Source organism: Anolis sagrei, chromosome 6 (genome assembly GCF_037176765.1).
Source record: "Anolis sagrei isolate rAnoSag1 chromosome 6, rAnoSag1.mat, whole genome shotgun sequence".
Taxonomy (NCBI): domain Eukaryota; kingdom Metazoa; phylum Chordata; class Lepidosauria; order Squamata; family Dactyloidae; genus Anolis; species Anolis sagrei.
Window position 1 is genome coordinate 133,272,238 of NC_090026.1, and position 16,925 is coordinate 133,289,162.

The window sequence follows — 16,925 nt, forward strand, 5'->3', positions numbered from 1 at the left end:
ATTGAGGCTGCGCATTTCCTTATTTATGTTCCACACTTGGTAGGAGATTAGTCTGTTTTCCATAGCAAGGGTGGGAAGTCTGTGGCCCTGCAGGTAATGTTGGACCGCAACTCCCATCAACCCCAACCAATGTGACCAATGGTTGGGGTTGATGGGAGGTGTAGTTCAACAATATCTGGAGGGCCCCATCCCTCCCCCCCCCCTTTTTTTTTTCTTTCAATAGTAGTGTAGTTTGAAGTTTGTTGAAGTCTGGTTGAAGTCTTTGATACGTTCCCAAAGTTATTTTTCCAAAAATGTGTATTTTTAAATAAACATTGTCTGTGCTTAGTTTTACTATTTATGGGTGTCTTGTGTCAGCTTCCATTTTCACACACTTGAGGACGTGGGAGAAACAAGTTGGAATAATCCGGCTTCTGAAAGGAACCATCCCTGGTCTGAAAACAGTTTGGAAAGGCAAAAACCTCAACAGAATTGGCTCCCAAGATCTCAGTGAAGTATATGAGGCATTCGAGACCAAAAATATCTAGGTTGTTGTGAGTTTTCCAGGCTGCCTGGCCATGTTCCGGAAGCATTCTCTCCTGACGTTTCGCCTGCATCTGTGGCAAGCATCCTCAGAGGTTGTGAGCTCTGTTGGAAACTAGGAAAATTGGGTTTATATATCTGTGGAATAGTGCCCAGGTTGAGAGAAAGAAATCTTGTCTGCTTAAGGTAGGTGTGAATGTTTCCATTGGCCACCTTGATTAGCATTTAATGGTCTAGTTAATTCAAGGTCTGGTTTCTTACTGCCTAGGGTATCTTTTGTTTGGGGGGGGGGGGTGATTAACTGTCCCTGATTGTTTCTTGTCTGGAGCTCCCCTGTTTTTCAGTGTGGACAATTTCAACAGAAAGGAAGAAACCAGGAAAATGAGCAAAATCTGGATACCAGTATTGAAAAAAAACTCTAAAACCATTACAGTAAATAAAGAACAACACTCAAAAACAGGGGAACTCCAGACAAGAAACTGTGAGGGACAGCTAATCCCCTCCCAACAAAGGATTCTCCCAGGCTGTAAGAAGCCACATCTTGAAAACTGCTGTGCCATTAATTGCTAATCAAGGTGGCCAACTGAAACTTCACACCTACTTCCAACAGACAAGAGTTCTTTCTCCAACCCTGGACTTTCTACAGATATATAAACCCATTTTTCCTAGTTTCCAACAGAACTCACAACCTCTGAGGATGCCTGCCATAGATGTGGGCAAAACGTCAGGAGAGATTGCTACTGCAACATGGCCATACAGCCTGGAAAACTCACAACAACTTATATATGTTTTGGTCTCAAATGCCCCATATAGTACTTCATTGGGAATCATTGGGATCTTGGGAGCCAACAGAACTCTCAACCTCTGAGGATGCCTGCCATAGATGCAGGCGAAATGTCAGGAGATAATGCTACTGGAACATGGCCATACTGCCTAGAAAACTCACAACAACCTATATATGTTTTGGTCTCAAATGCCCCATATAGTACTTCATTGGGAATCATTGGGATCTTGGGAGCCAACAGACCTCTCAACCTCTGGAGGATGCCTGCCATAGATGCAGGCGAAACGTCAGGAGAAAATGCTACTGGAACATGGCCATATAGCCTGGAAAACTCACAACAACCTATATGTTTTTGGTCTCAAATGCCCCATTTACCTCATTGGGAATCATTGGGATCTTGGGAGCCAACAGACCTCTCAACCTCTGGAGGATGCCTGCCATAGATGCAGGCGAAACGTCAGGAGAGAATGCTACTGAGACATGGCCATGCAACCTGGAAAACTCACAACAACCCAGTGATTCCGGCCATGAAAAATAGATAAATTCAAACAAACTTGTAAACACTGGGAAGGTTTTCCCATGGGGGGGGGGGGGCAAATATGGCCTCCCTCCGTTGGGTTGGATTGTAAGACCATTGGGCAAGGGTCCTGATGTCTCACTCATTCCATCCATCCATCCATCCATCCATCATGTTATTTACATCCTACTATCCCCTTCAACCTCTTCCTAACCAGACTGGTTGGACTCTGAGAGACCAGAGTTCAAATCTGGGTCAGATTGTCCAAGCCATGCTCTCTCAGCCTCAGAGGATGGTGATAGTGACAAGGCTCAGGAGAACTTTGGCCCAAGGAATCCTTTAGGACCACCATAAGTTGGAAAGGGCTTGAAGGCTGATAGTGGAGACAAACGCAAGACTACTTAGCATGAATGTGTGATTTGGAAGAAATAGATCTTTGTTGACAAGCTCTTCAATTAGTTTATTGGGAAGGATTTCACTTCTGCATAAAGAGAGGAAGGAGGTGGGCATCACCATCAAGATGGCAACTGAAACTTGACGTCCACCTGGGCCTCTTTGGCCAGGACCATGATCTCCGAGAGCTTCACGGCCATTTTGGCCGCCTGGTCCAGGTCATCGCAAGGAAGGATCTTCAGGCCGCTCTCCGCAATCAAGTCCTTGGCGTCCTTGACCCGCGTGCCTTGCAGCCGCACCACGATGGGGATTTTGAGGTCCAGGTCTTTGGCCGACATGATGATGCCGTGCGCGATGACATCACACCTCATCAGCCCTCCGAAGATGTTGACCAGAATGGCCTGGACGTTCTCGTTGGAGGTGATGAGCTTGAAGGCCTCCGTGACTTGCTCCACGGTGGCGCTGCCTCCAACGTTGAGGTAGTTGGCCGGAGTGCCTCCATGGAGCTTGATGATGTCCATGGTGGCCATGGCCAGGCCCGCCCCGTTGACCAGGCATCCGATGTTGCCGTCCAAGGCGATGTAGTTCAGCTCCGCGTTGGCCGCCTCCCGGTCTCGCTCGTCCAGCTGGGTCCAGTCCTGCAGCTCGAAGATCTTCTGCTGGCGAAAGGCCGAGTTGCTATCGAAAATGATCTTGGCGTCCATGCACATCACCTGCCCCATGGAGTCCTCCACCAACGGGTTGATTTCGAGCAAGATGGCGTCGTACTTGATGAAGAAGTTGTAGATCTTAATCATGTTGTCGGCCACCTCGTACACCAAGTGGGCAGGGAAGCCCATCTTCTGGGCCAGCCGCACGGCTTGCTCCTCGGTGATGCCTTCCATGATGTCCACCGGCTGCTTGATGATGGCCGCGGGGTTGTCGGCAGCCACGTCCTCAATGAGGACCCCTCCTTGGGAGCTGCCGATGAGGACGGGGCCCTGGAAGGCCCGCTCCATGCTGATGGCGAAGTAGTACTCCCGCCGGAGGTACTTGCGCTCGCAGATGAAGACTTGGTTGCAGATACGGCCCTTCTCGCCCGTCTGCTGGGTGAACAGCCGCTTCCCGATCATTTTGGAGGCCACCTCCCTGGCTTCTTCTGGGGAGCAGACCATCTGCACCCCTCCTTTCAGCCCCCCTTCAAAGACCCCTTTCTGCCGGCCTCCGGTCAGCACCTGAGCCTTGACCACCAGGTCATCGGTGCCAATCCTTCTGGCCACCGTGTAAGCCTCCTCGGGAGTTCTGGCCACCAAACCGAAAGGGACAGGGATGCCCTCTTCCTTCAAGAGCTTCATGCTCAAGTATTCGTGCAGAGACAGATCTCGCAGCTGTTGCTGCAGCACTGGCCGCCCGCGGGTGGTAAAGAATCCCCGGCTGGACCCCAGAGCTTGGACCGTGGCGCTCAGGATCCTCCGGCCACTCCCCTTGACCATCAGCCTGGCCACCCTCACAACCTGGCTGCACATCATGGCGGGACACGGTCTCCGACTTGCCTTCTCCAGCAGAACTCCCAACTGACCTTTCACAAGACAGTTCCGCAGAATTCCGTCTCCAACTGTCCGAGCCTGGCTTCCCATTGGCCGAGGGAGGGCAAAGGCTTCATGATGCCATCACCTCCACATAATTACCTTGATATCTGCAATCTCCCACAACCTCATTCGTCCCCTCGATAACCAGGCACGGAATTATTTATTATTATTTATTATTATTATTATCTTTATTTGTACCCCGCTAGCATCTCCCGAAGGACTCGATGCGGCTTACAAAGGCCAAGGCCTCAACACACAACACAACAATACAACGCCAAAAGCAAATTAAAAACAGTTAAAGCAATATTGAAACAACATGCAATAAACAATACATCCGGACATAATAAAACTGGGCCAGGCCAGAGTAGTGGGTACAAGATTAAAAGTGCAGATGTGGCAGGAGGTAGACGAGGATTATAGGGCAAGTGTAGAGTGCGGTGTGCAGTAATCTTATTTCTACTAAAGTGCTTTGAGGACTTGTTATTGGAGATTCCTAGTCTGGGAAGACACATCGGAACAGCCAGGTCTTCAAGTTTTTTCTGAAGACTGCCAATGTAGGGGCCTGTCTAAGATCTTTAGGGAGGGTGTTCCAGAGTCGGGGGGCCACCACAGAAAAGGCCCTGTCCCGTGTCCCCACCAGACGCGCTTGTGACGCAGGTGGAATCACGAGCAGGGCCTCACCAGATGACCAAAGTGAACGTGTGGGTTCATAGATGGAGATGCGGTCACGCAGGTAGGCAGGTCCCAAACCATTTAGGGCTTTGTAGGTGAGCACCTGCACCTTGAATTGGGCTCGGAAGATAAATGGCAGCCAGTGGAGCTCCTTGAACAGGAGGGTTGACCTCTCTCTATAAGGAGCCCCAGTCAGCATCCTGGCTGCTGCCCGTTGGACCAGTTGGAATTTCCGAGCCGTTTTCAAGGGCAGCCCCACGTAGAGCGCATTGCAGTAGTCCAATCTGGAATGAATTCCAGTTGGTTTCTCCCAACTCAAATAGACCCATTGGATCCAGTTGGTTCAAAGGGTGCAGCTTGTGTAATCTATCTATATATAATGTATTGTTGAAGGCTTTCATGGCTGGAATCACTAGGTTCTTGTAGGTTTTTTGGGCTATAGGGCCATGTTCTAGAGGCATTCTCTCCTGACGTTTCGCCTGCATCTATGGCAAGCATCCTCAGAGGTAGTGAGGTCTGTTGGAACTAGGAAAAGGGGTTTATATATCTGTGGAATGACCAGGGTGGGACAAAGGACTCTTGTCTGCTGGAGCTAGGTATGAATGTTTCAACTGACCACCTTCATTAGCATTTGAAGGCCTGGCTGAGCCTGGGAAAATGTTCTGTTGAGAGGTGTTAAGATGTGCCTGGTTGTTTCCTCTCTGCTGTTTTGCTGTTGCAATTTTAGAGTTTTTTAATACTGGTTGCAACAGCAAAACAGCAGAGAGGAAACAACCAGGTACATCTTAACACCTCTCAACAGAACATTTTCCCAGGCTCAGCCAGGCCTTCAAATGCTAATGAAGGTGGTCAGCTGAAACATTAACACCTAGCTCCAGCAGAGAAGAGCTCTTTGCCCCACCCCAGCCATTCCACAGATATATAAACCCATTTTCCTATTTCCAACAGAGCTCACTACCTCTGAGGATGCTTGCCATAGATGCAGGCGAAATGTCAGGAGAAATGCCTCTAGAACATGGCCATATAGCCCAAAAAACCTACAAGAACCTATATATATATATATATATATATATATATATATATATATATGCTCTGTGCATAATGAGTACCTTAAAAACAAAATGACCAATGAATGAAATCACACCAAATTTGGCAACAAAACGTCTCACAACACAAGGAGTGACCATCACTCAAAAAATTATGGTTTTGTCATTTGGGAGTTGTAGTTGCTGGGATTTATAGTTCACCTACAATCAAAGAGCATTCTGAACTCCATCAACGATGGAATTGAACCAAATGTAGCGCACAGGACTCTCATGACCAACAGAAAACACCAGAAGGGTTTGGTGGGCCTTGACCTTGAGTTTGGGAGTTGTAGTTCACCAACATCCAGAGAGTACTGTGGACTCAAATGATGATAGATCTGGGCCAAACTTGGCACAAGCACTCAATACGCCCAAATATGAACACAGATGGAGTTTGGGGTTAATAGACCTTGACATTTGGGAGTTGTAGTCAATGGGATTCACAGTTCACCTACAATCAAAGAGCATTCTGAACCCCACGAGTGACAGAATCAGGGCAAACATCCCACACAGAACCCCCATGACCAATAGGAAATACTGGAAGGGTTTGGTGGGCCTTGACCTTGAGTTTGGGAGTTGTAGTTCATCTACATCCAGAGAGCACTGTGGACTCAAACGATGATGGATCTGGGCCAAACTTGGCACAAGCACTCAATACGCCCAAATATGAACACAGATGGAGTTTGGGGTTAATAGACCTTGACATTTGGGAATTTTAGTCAATGGGATTCACAGTTCACCTACAATCAAAGAGCATTCTGAACCCCACGAACGACAGAATCGGGGAAAACTTCCCACACAGAACCCCCATGACCAACAGAAAATACGTAAGGCCATCCAAGGCCATTTTCCAGATCAACAGACTGGGCCACAGCAACGTGTGGCAGGGGACAGCTAGTTAATGTGTAATTATTGACCCCACTTTAACTCATGTGTCTCAGGACTGAGGGATCATAGGACCTGAGATATCTTTGGCAGAAGAGGCAAAAGAACTTGTGAAACTATAGTTCCCAGGGGTCCATCACATTGAACCATGGCAGTTAGTGGCATTGCTGTCAACTGCATTCATTCTATGGTGTGGAGCAGCCTAAAATGGGAAGTCATGCTTTGAACATGGTGGATGACCTCCGCAGGGAACTGAACTGTAGTGTGGCCCTGCTGGTTCTCTTGGACATCTCAGCGGCTTTTGATACCATTGACCATGGTATCCTTCTGGGTCGACTCTCCAGGATGGGACTTGGGGGCACAGTTTCACTGTGGCTTCGATCCTTTCTGGAGGGTCGTTCCCAGTTGGTGAAGCTGGGTGACTCCTGCTCGGACCCCTGGCCCTTGACCTGTAGGGTCCTACAAGGTTCTATTCTGTCCCCCATGCTTTCCAACATCTATGTGAAACTGCTGGGAGAGGTCATCCAGAGTTTTGGAGTTGGGTGCCATCTCTATGCGGATGACGACCAACTCCACTACTCTTTTCCACCTGAATCCAAGGAAGCCCCTCAGATGCTGCTGTGATGATCTGGATAAGGGTGAACAGGCTGAAGACCAATCCCGACAAGACAGAGGTCCTCCAGGTCAGTTGTTTGTCTGACTGAGGTATAGCGTGGCAAACTGTGCTTCACAGGGTTGCACTCCCCCTGAAGACACAGGTCCGCAGCTTGGGGGTCCTCGTGGACTCAGCGCTGACACTTGATGCACAGGGCTTTTGCACAATTAAAACTGGTGCGCCAGCTGCGACCATACCTCATGAAATCTGACTTGGCCATGGTGGTCCACGCCTTAGTTACCTCTAGTCTGGACTACTGCAATGCACTCTACATTGGGTTTCCCTTGAAGACGGACTGGAAATTTCAATTGGTTCAACGCTCGGCAGCCAGACTTCTAACCTCATGAAGTCTGACTTGGCCATGGTGGTCCACGCCTTAGTTACCTCTAGTCTGGACTACTGCAATGCACTCTACATTGGGCTTCCCTTGAAGACGGCTTGGAAGCTTCAATTGGTTCAACGTTCGGCAGCCAGACTTCTAACTGGGGCGAATGGCAGGGAGCGATCGATCCCCCTGTTTAAGGAGCTCCATTAATGCCGGTCATTTTCCGGCCCAATTCAAGGTGCAGGTCATCACCTATAAAGCCCTAAATGGTTTGGGACCCGCCTACCTTTGTGACTGCATCTCCTACCATATACCTACACAATCTTCTGGAGAGGCCCTCCTTTCGCCCCTTCCCCTATCACAGGCACAGCTAGTGGGTATGAGGGAGGGAGCCTTCTCCTCTGTGGCCCCCCGACTTTGGAACTCACTACCAGGTGAGATTAGACTAGCCCCCACCCTAGCAGCTTTTAAGAAAGAGCTCAAAACTTGGCTTTTCCGATGTGCCTTTGGAGAGTGACCACCCAACCCATTTTTGTAAGTCTCCACCTAGTTTGTTTACACGATGCACTTTCCCCCACCCTCATGTTAGCCGCCCCGAGTCCCCATTGGGGAGATGGTGGCGGGGTATAAATAAAGATTATTGAACCACAATTCCACCTTGAGTTTCCTAGCACAACTCTAAAACAATTCCCTATGTTTAGAAAGTGAAAGAGGTGTAACAATTCTTTAATGGCTTGATAAACCAGGACACCACCTGGCCCCCTCCTCCAAAAGCATGAAGGCCCTTACCTGAACTGGACTCCAATTCGAAGGAGGCTTCTCAGTACATAACATTGTCCTTGACTGTTTCAATCCCATGGTGACCACATCTTGCCTGATGTTGTTCTTTGTCTCATCAAAAATGCTCCTAGCCAGACTGTCCGCTATGTTTGAGACACCTTCAAGGGGTCTTTTGACCCATTGCTGTTGGCTGCCTCCAAGCCCTTTGTAGCTATCTCGCTGGGGTTTTCTTGACCTTCTTTCTTCAGAGGAGGTTGTCACCATGGCTTCTTCTGAGAGAGTATGACTTGGCCAAGGTTTGTGGCTGAACAAAGATTCCAGTCCTAGTCTCCCTGATGCCTTGTCCAGGGAGATCTTGTTGGATTGTGGTGGTTCTGGTGTTGGTCCATTAGTCACCTCATCCACATCTTGCCTGATGTTGTTCTTTGTCTCATCAAAAATGCTCCTAGCCAGACTGGCCGCTATGTTTGATCACCTTCAAGAGGTCTTTTGACCTATTGCTGTTGGCTGCTTCCAAGCCCTTTGTAGCTATCTCGCTGGGGTTTTCTTGACCTTCTTTCTTCAGAGGAGGTTGTCACCATGGCTTCTTCTGAGAGAGTATGACTTGGCCAAGGTTTGTGGCTGAACAAAGATTCCAGTCCTGGTCTCCCTGAGGCCTTGTCCAGGGAGACCTTGTTGGATTGTGGTGGCTCTGGTGTTGGTCCATCAGTCACCTCCATTCCAGGCCATCTTGGAATCCTTTTCCCGGCCAATGAGGAGACAGGCCACCAACAGTTGGAGAGAGAATTCTGGAGAGTAGCTCTGTAAAAAGGCAGTTGGAGAATAGCTAGTACACAAGAGAAGAGAAGCAAGGCCAAACTCATTCCACGAGCTGCAAGCGGGCTTCATGGGCCGGAGTAGGCTCCTGGCAGCCTTTAATGCTGCAGCCAAAGCATTTGGTGGGCGCATGGGATCCTACAGGCATGGTTTCCCCACACAACCTCTAAGGAACCTGTCACTGCATGAATACCTGAGCATGCGGCTCCTGAAAGAAGCGGGTGTCTCTGTCCCGAATGGAATGGTGGCCAGAACGCCAGGGGAGGCCTACAAAGCCGCCCAAAATATCGGTAGCAATGAGCTGGTGGTCAAGGCACAGGTGTTAGCTGGCGGTCGGGGGAAAGGGACCTTCGAAGGAGGTCTCCAAGGTGGAGTGAAGATTGTGAATTCCCCAGAGGAGGCCCAGGCCATGGCTTCCCAGATGATCGGGAAGAAGCTCTTCACCAAACAGACGGGGGAAAGAGGCCGGATCTGCAACGAAGTCCTCATCTGCGAGCGCCGGCACCCCAAGAGAGAGTACTACTTTGCCATTGCTCTGGAGCGCACCTTCCAGGGGCCCGTCCTCATTGGCAGTGCCCAGGGGGGCGTCAATATCGAAGACGTGGCCGCGGAGAACCCCGAGGCCATCGTCAAGGAGCCCGTGGACATCGTGGAGGGCATCCGGACAGAGCAGGCTCTGCGCCTGGCCCAGAAAATGGGATTCCCCGCCGAGGTGGCAGAAGATGCGGCTCACAACATGGTGAAGCTCTACCAGTTCTTCATCAAATACGACGCGCTGATGGTGGAAATCAACCCCATGGTGGAAGACTCGACGGGGAAAGTGGTCTGCATCGACGCCAAGATCAACCTGGACAGCAACTCGGCCTTCCGGCAGAAGAGCATCTTCCAGCTTCGGGACTGGAGCCAGGAGGACGAGCGGGACCGGGAGGCGGCCAACGCGGAGCTGAACTACATTGCCTTGGATGGAGACATTGGCTGCCTGGTCAACGGGGCCGGCCTGGCCATGGCCACCATGGACATCATCAAGCTCCACGGAGGGACCCCGGCCAACTTCCTCGACGTGGGCGGAGGGGCCACCGCGGAGCAGGTGAAGGAGGCCTTCAAGCTCATCACGTCGGACGCCAGGGTCCAGTCGGTCCTGGTGAACATCTTTGGGGGCATCATGAGATGCGACATCATTGCTCAAGGCATCATCCTGGCCGCCTCGGAGCTGGACCTCAAAGTCCCCATCGTGGTGCGCTTGCAAGGAACGCAAGTGGAGAGCGCCAAAGCCTTGATCGCAAAGAGCGGCCTGAAGATCCTGCCCTGCGACGACCTGGACCAGGCGGCCCAAATGGCCGTCAAGCTCTCTCAGATCATGACTCTCGCCCGGCAAGCCCACCTGGAGGTCAAGTTCAAGCTCCAGAGCTGATTGGTCCCTCTGGACTTGTGGTCCCAGCAACTGTTCCTTGGTTCTTGAAACCATTCTCTAGCATCTCCCCTCACACACACATGTGGAAGCATGTGATTCAGACCTATAGCCTGTATTCAAAGATGGCCTCTCTTCATCTGAAAGTATGGTATTGTCAATCCGTGTTCTTAGCCACAGAGTCCCCTCAACCTAGAACTTTAGTAATCTTGTTTTTAGTAGTTGGAGATATCTTCCTTCTGAATAAAATTTTAGCATTGAATGGAACACTTCCCAGTATCATGTTTGACGTTGTATCTTGTTTGGTCCACATCCATAATTGGGTTGTTGTAGGTTTTTTCCGGCTATATAGCCATGGTCTAGAGCAGGGGTCAGGAACCTTCGGCCCTCCAGGTGTGGTGGACTTCAACTCCCACAATTCCTTGAGGCTCGGCATTCGCCCCAAAGGCTTACCTTGGCCTCAAGGAATTGTGGGAGTTGAAGTCCACCACACCTGGAGGGCCGAAGGTTCCCCATGCCTGGTCTAGAGGCATTCTCTCCTGACGTTTCGCCTGCTTTGGTTAGACCACATCTGGAATATTGTGCCCAATTCTGGGCACCACAATTCAAGAAAGAGATTGACAAGCTGGAATGTGTCCAGAGGAGGGCGACTCAAATGATCAAGGGTCTGGAGAACAAGCCCTATGAGGAGCGGCTTAGGGAACTGGGCATGTTTAGCCTGAAGAAGAGAAGGCTGAGAGGAGATATGATAGCCATGTATAAATATGTGAGAGGAAGCCACAGGGAGGAGGAGGGAGCAAGCTTGTTTTCTGCTTCCTTGGAGACTAGGACGCGGAACAATGTCTTCAAACTACAAGAGAGGAGATTCCATCTGAACATTAGGAAGAACTTCCTGACTGTGAGAGCCGTTCAGCAGTGGAACTCTCTGCCCTGGAGTATGTTGGAGGCTCCTTCTTTGGAAGCTTTTAAGCAGAGGCTGGATGGCCATTTGTCAGGGGTGATTTGAATGCAATATTCCTGCTTCTTGGCAGAATGGGGTTGGACTGGATGATGGCCCACGAGGTCTCTTCCAACTCTTTGATTCTATGATTCTATGATTCTAAGCATCCTCAGAGGTAGTGAGGTCTGTTGAAACTAGGAAAAAGGGTTTATATATCTGTGGAATGACCAGGGTGAGACAAAGGACTCTTCTCTGCTAGAGTTAGGTGTGAATGTTTCAACTGACCACCTTGATTAGCATACAATGGCCTGACTGGGCTTGGGGCAAACTTTTGTTGAGAGGTGATTTGATGTCCTTGTTTGTTTCCTCTCTGTTGTGCTGTTGTAATTTTAGAGTTTTTTTAATACTGGTAGCCAGATTTTGTTCATTTTCATGCTTTCCTCCTTTCTGTTGAAATTGTCCACATGCTTCTTGTGTATTTCAATGGCTTCTCTGTGTAGTCTGACGTGGTGGTTGTGAGAGTGGTCCAGCATTTCTGTGTTCTCAGATAATATGCTGTGTCCAGGTTGGTTCATCAGGTGCTCTGCTATGGCTCACTTCTTTGGTTGGAGTAGTCTGCAGTGCATTTCTTGTTCCTTGATTCGTGACAGGGCAATGCTGCGTTTGGTGGTCCCTCTGGAGACTTCTTGTCCACAGCTGCATGGTATACGGTAGACTCTTGCAGAGGTGAGAGGATCCCTCTTGTCCTTTGCTGAACGAAGCATTTGTTGGATTTTCTTGGTGGGTCTGGAGATGGTTTGTATGTTGTGTTTCCTCATCAGCTTCCCTCTGCGGTCAGTGGTTCCCTTGATGTATGGCAGGAACACTTTTCCTCTGGGTGGATCTTCATCTTGACTCTCATGGCTTGTTCTTGGTCTTGCAGCTCTTCTGATGTCTGAGGTGGAGTATCCATTGGCCTATGGAGCCCAGTTGAGGCTCTCCACGAATCAAGGAACATGAAAGGTACTGCAGACTCTTTCAACCAGAGAAGTCAGCCATAGCAGAGCACCTGAGGAACCAACGTGGACACAGCATTTTATTGGAGAACACAGAAGTGCTGGACCACTCTCACAACCACCATGTCAGACTACACAGAGAAGCCATTGAAATCCACAAGCATGTGGACAATTTCAACAGAAAGGAGGAAACCATGAAAATGAACAAAATCTGGCTACCAGTATTTAAAAAACTCTAAAACTGCAACAGCACAACAACAGAGAGGAAAGAAACAAGGACATCTAATTACCTCTCAACAAAAGTTTGCCCCAGGCGCAGTCAGACCATTGTATGCTAATCAAGGTGGTCAGTTGAAACATTCACACCTAGCTCCAACAGACAAGAGTCCTTTGTCCCACCCTGGTCATTCCACAGATATATAAACCCTTTTTCCTAGTTCCAACAGACCTCACTACCTCTGAGGATGCTTGCCATAGATGCAGGTGAAACGTCAGGAGAGAATGCCTCTAGACCATGGCCATATAGCCCGAAAAAACCTACAACAACCCAGTGATTCCGGCCATGAAAGCCTTCGACAATACAGATCCATAATTGTTTGAGATGCCGCAAACCCAACTTTTGCACACCATAAAGCTTCTGGCAGATCCACAAATGGTCTCAAGAGACCTCGTTGTTGTCATTTATTCGTTCTAACTCTTCGTGACCTCATAGAATCCTACAATCCTAGAGTTGGAAGAGACCTCCTGGGCCATCATCCAGTCCAACCCCATTCTGCCAAGAAGCAGGAATATTGCATTCAAATCACCCCTGACAGATGGCCACCCAGCCTCTGTTTCAAAGCTTCCAAAGAAGGAGCCTCCACCACACTCCCTCCGGGGCAGAGAGTTCCACTGCTGAACGGCTCTCAAAGTCAGGAAGTTCTTCCTCATGGACCAGTCCACGCCAGAGCTCCGTCGGCCAACCGTCACCACCCCCAGCTCCTTCAGAGTCAAGGCTGTCCCTTCAAGGATACCATCCATTCAAGACACCCCAGTGCTCCAAAAACATTGGTTTAAGGCAGTGGTTCTCAACCTTCCTGATGTCGAAACCCCTTAATCCAGTTCCTCATGTTGTGGTGACCCCCCAACCATGACATTATTTTCACTGTTACTTCACAAGTGTCATTTTGCTCCTGTTATGAATCGTAATGTAAATATCCGATATGCAAAATGTATTTTCATTCACTGGACCACATTTGGCACAAATACCCAATACGCCAAAATTTGAATATTGGTGGGGTTGCAGAGGGATTGATTTAGTCATTTGGGAGTTGTAGTTTATTTATTATTATTTACTTCATTTGTATACCGCTCTTCTCAGCCCTTAGGCGACTCAGAGCGGTTAACAACAATAGTTTCAGAGTACAGTTTCAGAGTACAGTAGTTTCCGTTTGCTGGGCTTTATAGTTCACCTACAATCCAAAAGCATTCTGAACTCTTCTAACTATGGAATTGTACTTGGCACACAGAAAACACTGGAAGGGTTTGGTGGGCGTTGACCTTGAGTTTGGGAGTTGTAGTTCACCTCCATCCAGAGAGCACTGTGGACTCAAACAATGATGGCTCTGGACCAAACTTGGCACAAATACTCAATATGCCCAAGTGTGAATACTGGTGGAGTTTGGGGGAAAATAGACCTTGACATTTGGGAGTTGTAGTTGCTGAGATTTACTGTTCACCTACAATCAAAGAGCATTCTGAAATCCACCAAGGATGGAATTGAACCAAACTTGACACACAGAACTCCCACAACCAACAAAAAATACTGCAAGTTTGGTGGGCATTGACCTTGAGTTTGGCAGTTGTAGTTCACCTCCATCCAGAGAGCACTGTAGACTCAAACAATGATAGATCTGGACCAAACTTGGCACACTCAATATGCCCAAATGTGAACACTGGTGGAGTTTGGGGGAAAATACACCTTGACATTTGGGAGTTGTAGTTGCAGGGATTTACTGTTCACCTACAGTCAAAGAGCATTCTGAACTCCACCAAGGATGGAATAGAGCCACTTTTGGTACACAGAACTCCCATGACCAACAGAAAATACTGGAAGGGTTGGGTGGGCACTGACCTTGAGTCTGGGAGTTGAAGTTCACCTCCATGCAGAGAACACTGTGGACTCAAACAATTATGGATCTGGACCAAACTTGGCACGGATACTCAACATGCCCAAATGTGAACACTGGTGGAGTTTGGGGAAAATAGAGCATGACATTTGGGAGTTGTAGTTGCTGGGATGTATAGTTCACCTACAATCAAAGAGCACTCTGAACTCCACCAATGATGGAATTGAACCTATCTTGGCACACAGAACTCCCATGCCCAACAGAAAATATTGGAAGGGTTTGGTGGGCATTGACCTTGAGTTTTGGAGTTGTAGTTCACCTACATCCAGAGAGCACTGTGGACTCAAACAATTATGGATCTGGACCAAACTTGACACGAATACTCAAGCCAGTCTGAGTCCCTCTATGGAGGTTGAGAAGATTGGGATATAAAAGTTTTAAATAAATAAATAAACATGCCCAAATGTGAACACTGGTGGAGTGTGGGGAAAATAGACCTTGACATTTGGGAGTTGTAGTTGTTGGGATTTACAGTTCACCTACAATCAAAGAGCACTCTGGACTCCACCAACAAGAGAATTGAACCTATTTTGGCACACAGAACTCCCACGACCAACAGAAAATACTGGAAGAGTTTGATGGGCATTGACCTTGAGTTTGGGAGTTGTAGTTCACCTCCATCCAGAGCACTGTGGGCTCAAACAATGATGGATCTGGACCAAACTTGGTATGAATATCCAAAATGGCCAAATGTGAACACTGGTGGAGTTTGGGAGAAAATCGACCTTGACATTTGGTTGTGGTAGTTGCTGGGATTTATAGTTCACCTACAAAGAGCATTGTGAACCCCACCAATGAGAGAATTGGGCCAAACTTCCCACACAGAACCCCCCATAACCAAAAGAAAATACTGTTTTCTGATGGTCTTTGGAGACCCCCTGACACCCCCCCCCCCCCATGACCCACCCCCAGGGGTCCAGACCCTAAGGTTGAGAAACGCTGCAATAATAATAATAATAATAATAATAATAATAATATTCTTTATTTATACCCCGCCACCATCTCCCCATCCCACTATTTTGAAATAGGGAACCATTTTTATTCCTCCTATTTTTATTAAAGACCCCCCCCCCCCGCCTCCGCTCTACTTAGCCCCCTTCCCCACCCCACATCACTGGCCTATAGCAAGTAGCAGCTACACCTGACCTGAACTCTGCTCAAGGTCAACAGGGAAGTGCATTGGAGTGTTTTTGTGGTTTCAGGGCCATATGGCGGTGTTCTAGCAGCATTTTCTCATGATGTTTCGCCTGCACCTGTGGCTGGCATCTTCAGGGAAGTGCATTATTTGCTGAGCTGCCCAACAATCGGAAACAAAGACTGTGTCCTGAGCACGGGAGTCCGAGAAGAGAGAACCACTGACCCACTGAATGAATCACAAAGGTCCTTGAATGTACCCCAAGAGCCTGGGTTTCAGCCATAGGAGAGACCCACGGGGACGTTGCTCAAGTTGCATTGACCAACCGTCTGCGCAGGATTCCATACTTCACACATTAACAGCACAACTGTCCAATGCTAAGACTTCCCGCCAAAATGGAACTATAGAGGAGAGTCTACTGAACAAGCCAGTACCTACCACATATCAGTACTGTCATCTGTTGAGGAGTTACGAAGGTGGAGGCATTTCTTTTCATTCAACCCTCATATAACCCAGGAACAGAAATCTGTTGTTCCATGCCACAAGCACACAACCCCTCATCAACAATGCACATCTTTTCACAAGAAGAGCAATCAGGAACAGCCATGTACGAGGGTTGAATGAAAAGTAATGCCTCCACCTTCGTTACTTGGGTTTGGGTGGGAATATTTTAATAAATCAAACACAGAAATAATCCTTGCAATGTGCTCTTTAACGACCACGATTCACTTTTCCATATAATCACCAGACAATTGGATACATTTCTGCCAAGCCGTCACGGAAGAAGTCGACACTCTGAGGAAGCTTGCCATAGATGCAGGCGAAACGTCAGGAGAAATGCCTCTGGAACATGGCCATATAGCCCGGAAAAAACCCACAAGAACTGAGTCGACACTCTTGTTTCCGCAACCAGCGTCTCCCAGTTCTCTCATCCTGCTTGTGTCAAGAATTCTGCGGTCAAGAATTCAATGACTGCACATTGCTTAAGTCGCATTGACTGACCGTCTGCGCAGGGTTCCATATCTCGCACTTTAACAACACAGCCGTTCAATGCTAAGGCTTCCCAACAAAAAGGAACTGTAGAGGAGAGTCTACTGAACAAGGCAGTACCTGCCGCATACCAGGACTGCCATCTGTTGAGGAGTCATGAAGGTGGAGGCATTACTTTTCATTCAACCCTTGTATAACCCAGGAACAGCAATTTGTTGTTCCATGCCACAAGCACACAACCAAATCTGTCTGAACAGATGGCCAGGCAGCCAGGCTCTAAAAATTAT

At 48.6% G+C, this 16,925-nt stretch overlaps 2 protein-coding genes across 2 annotated transcripts; one reads left to right on the forward strand and one right to left on the reverse strand.

Annotated features, from left to right (window-relative positions):
- Positions 1-2,208: 2,208 nt before the first annotated feature.
- On the reverse strand, positions 2,209-3,899 carry LOC132779820 (succinate--CoA ligase [ADP-forming] subunit beta, mitochondrial-like). Its single transcript, XM_060783485.2, has one exon. It carries the CDS (start codon positions 3,830-3,832, stop codon positions 2,339-2,341), a length of 1,494 nt encoding a protein of 497 aa, XP_060639468.2. The 5' UTR covers positions 3,833-3,899; the 3' UTR covers positions 2,209-2,338.
- Positions 3,900-9,072: 5,173 nt separating this feature from the next.
- LOC132763260 (succinate--CoA ligase [ADP-forming] subunit beta, mitochondrial-like) lies at positions 9,073-10,413 on the forward strand. The gene has a single exon (XM_060756630.2). It carries the CDS (start codon positions 9,073-9,075, stop codon positions 10,411-10,413), a length of 1,341 nt encoding a protein of 446 aa, XP_060612613.2.
- The last annotated feature ends 6,512 nt before the right edge of the window (positions 10,414-16,925 follow it).

Excerpts from the sequence above, each read along its gene's own strand:
- LOC132779820 (XM_060783485.2), bottom strand. The coding sequence starts at position 3,832 with ATGGGAAGCCAGGCTCGGACAGTTGGAGACGGAATTCTGCGGAACTGT.
- LOC132763260 (XM_060756630.2), top strand. The coding sequence starts at position 9,073 with ATGGGCCGGAGTAGGCTCCTGGCAGCCTTTAATGCTGCAGCCAAAGCA.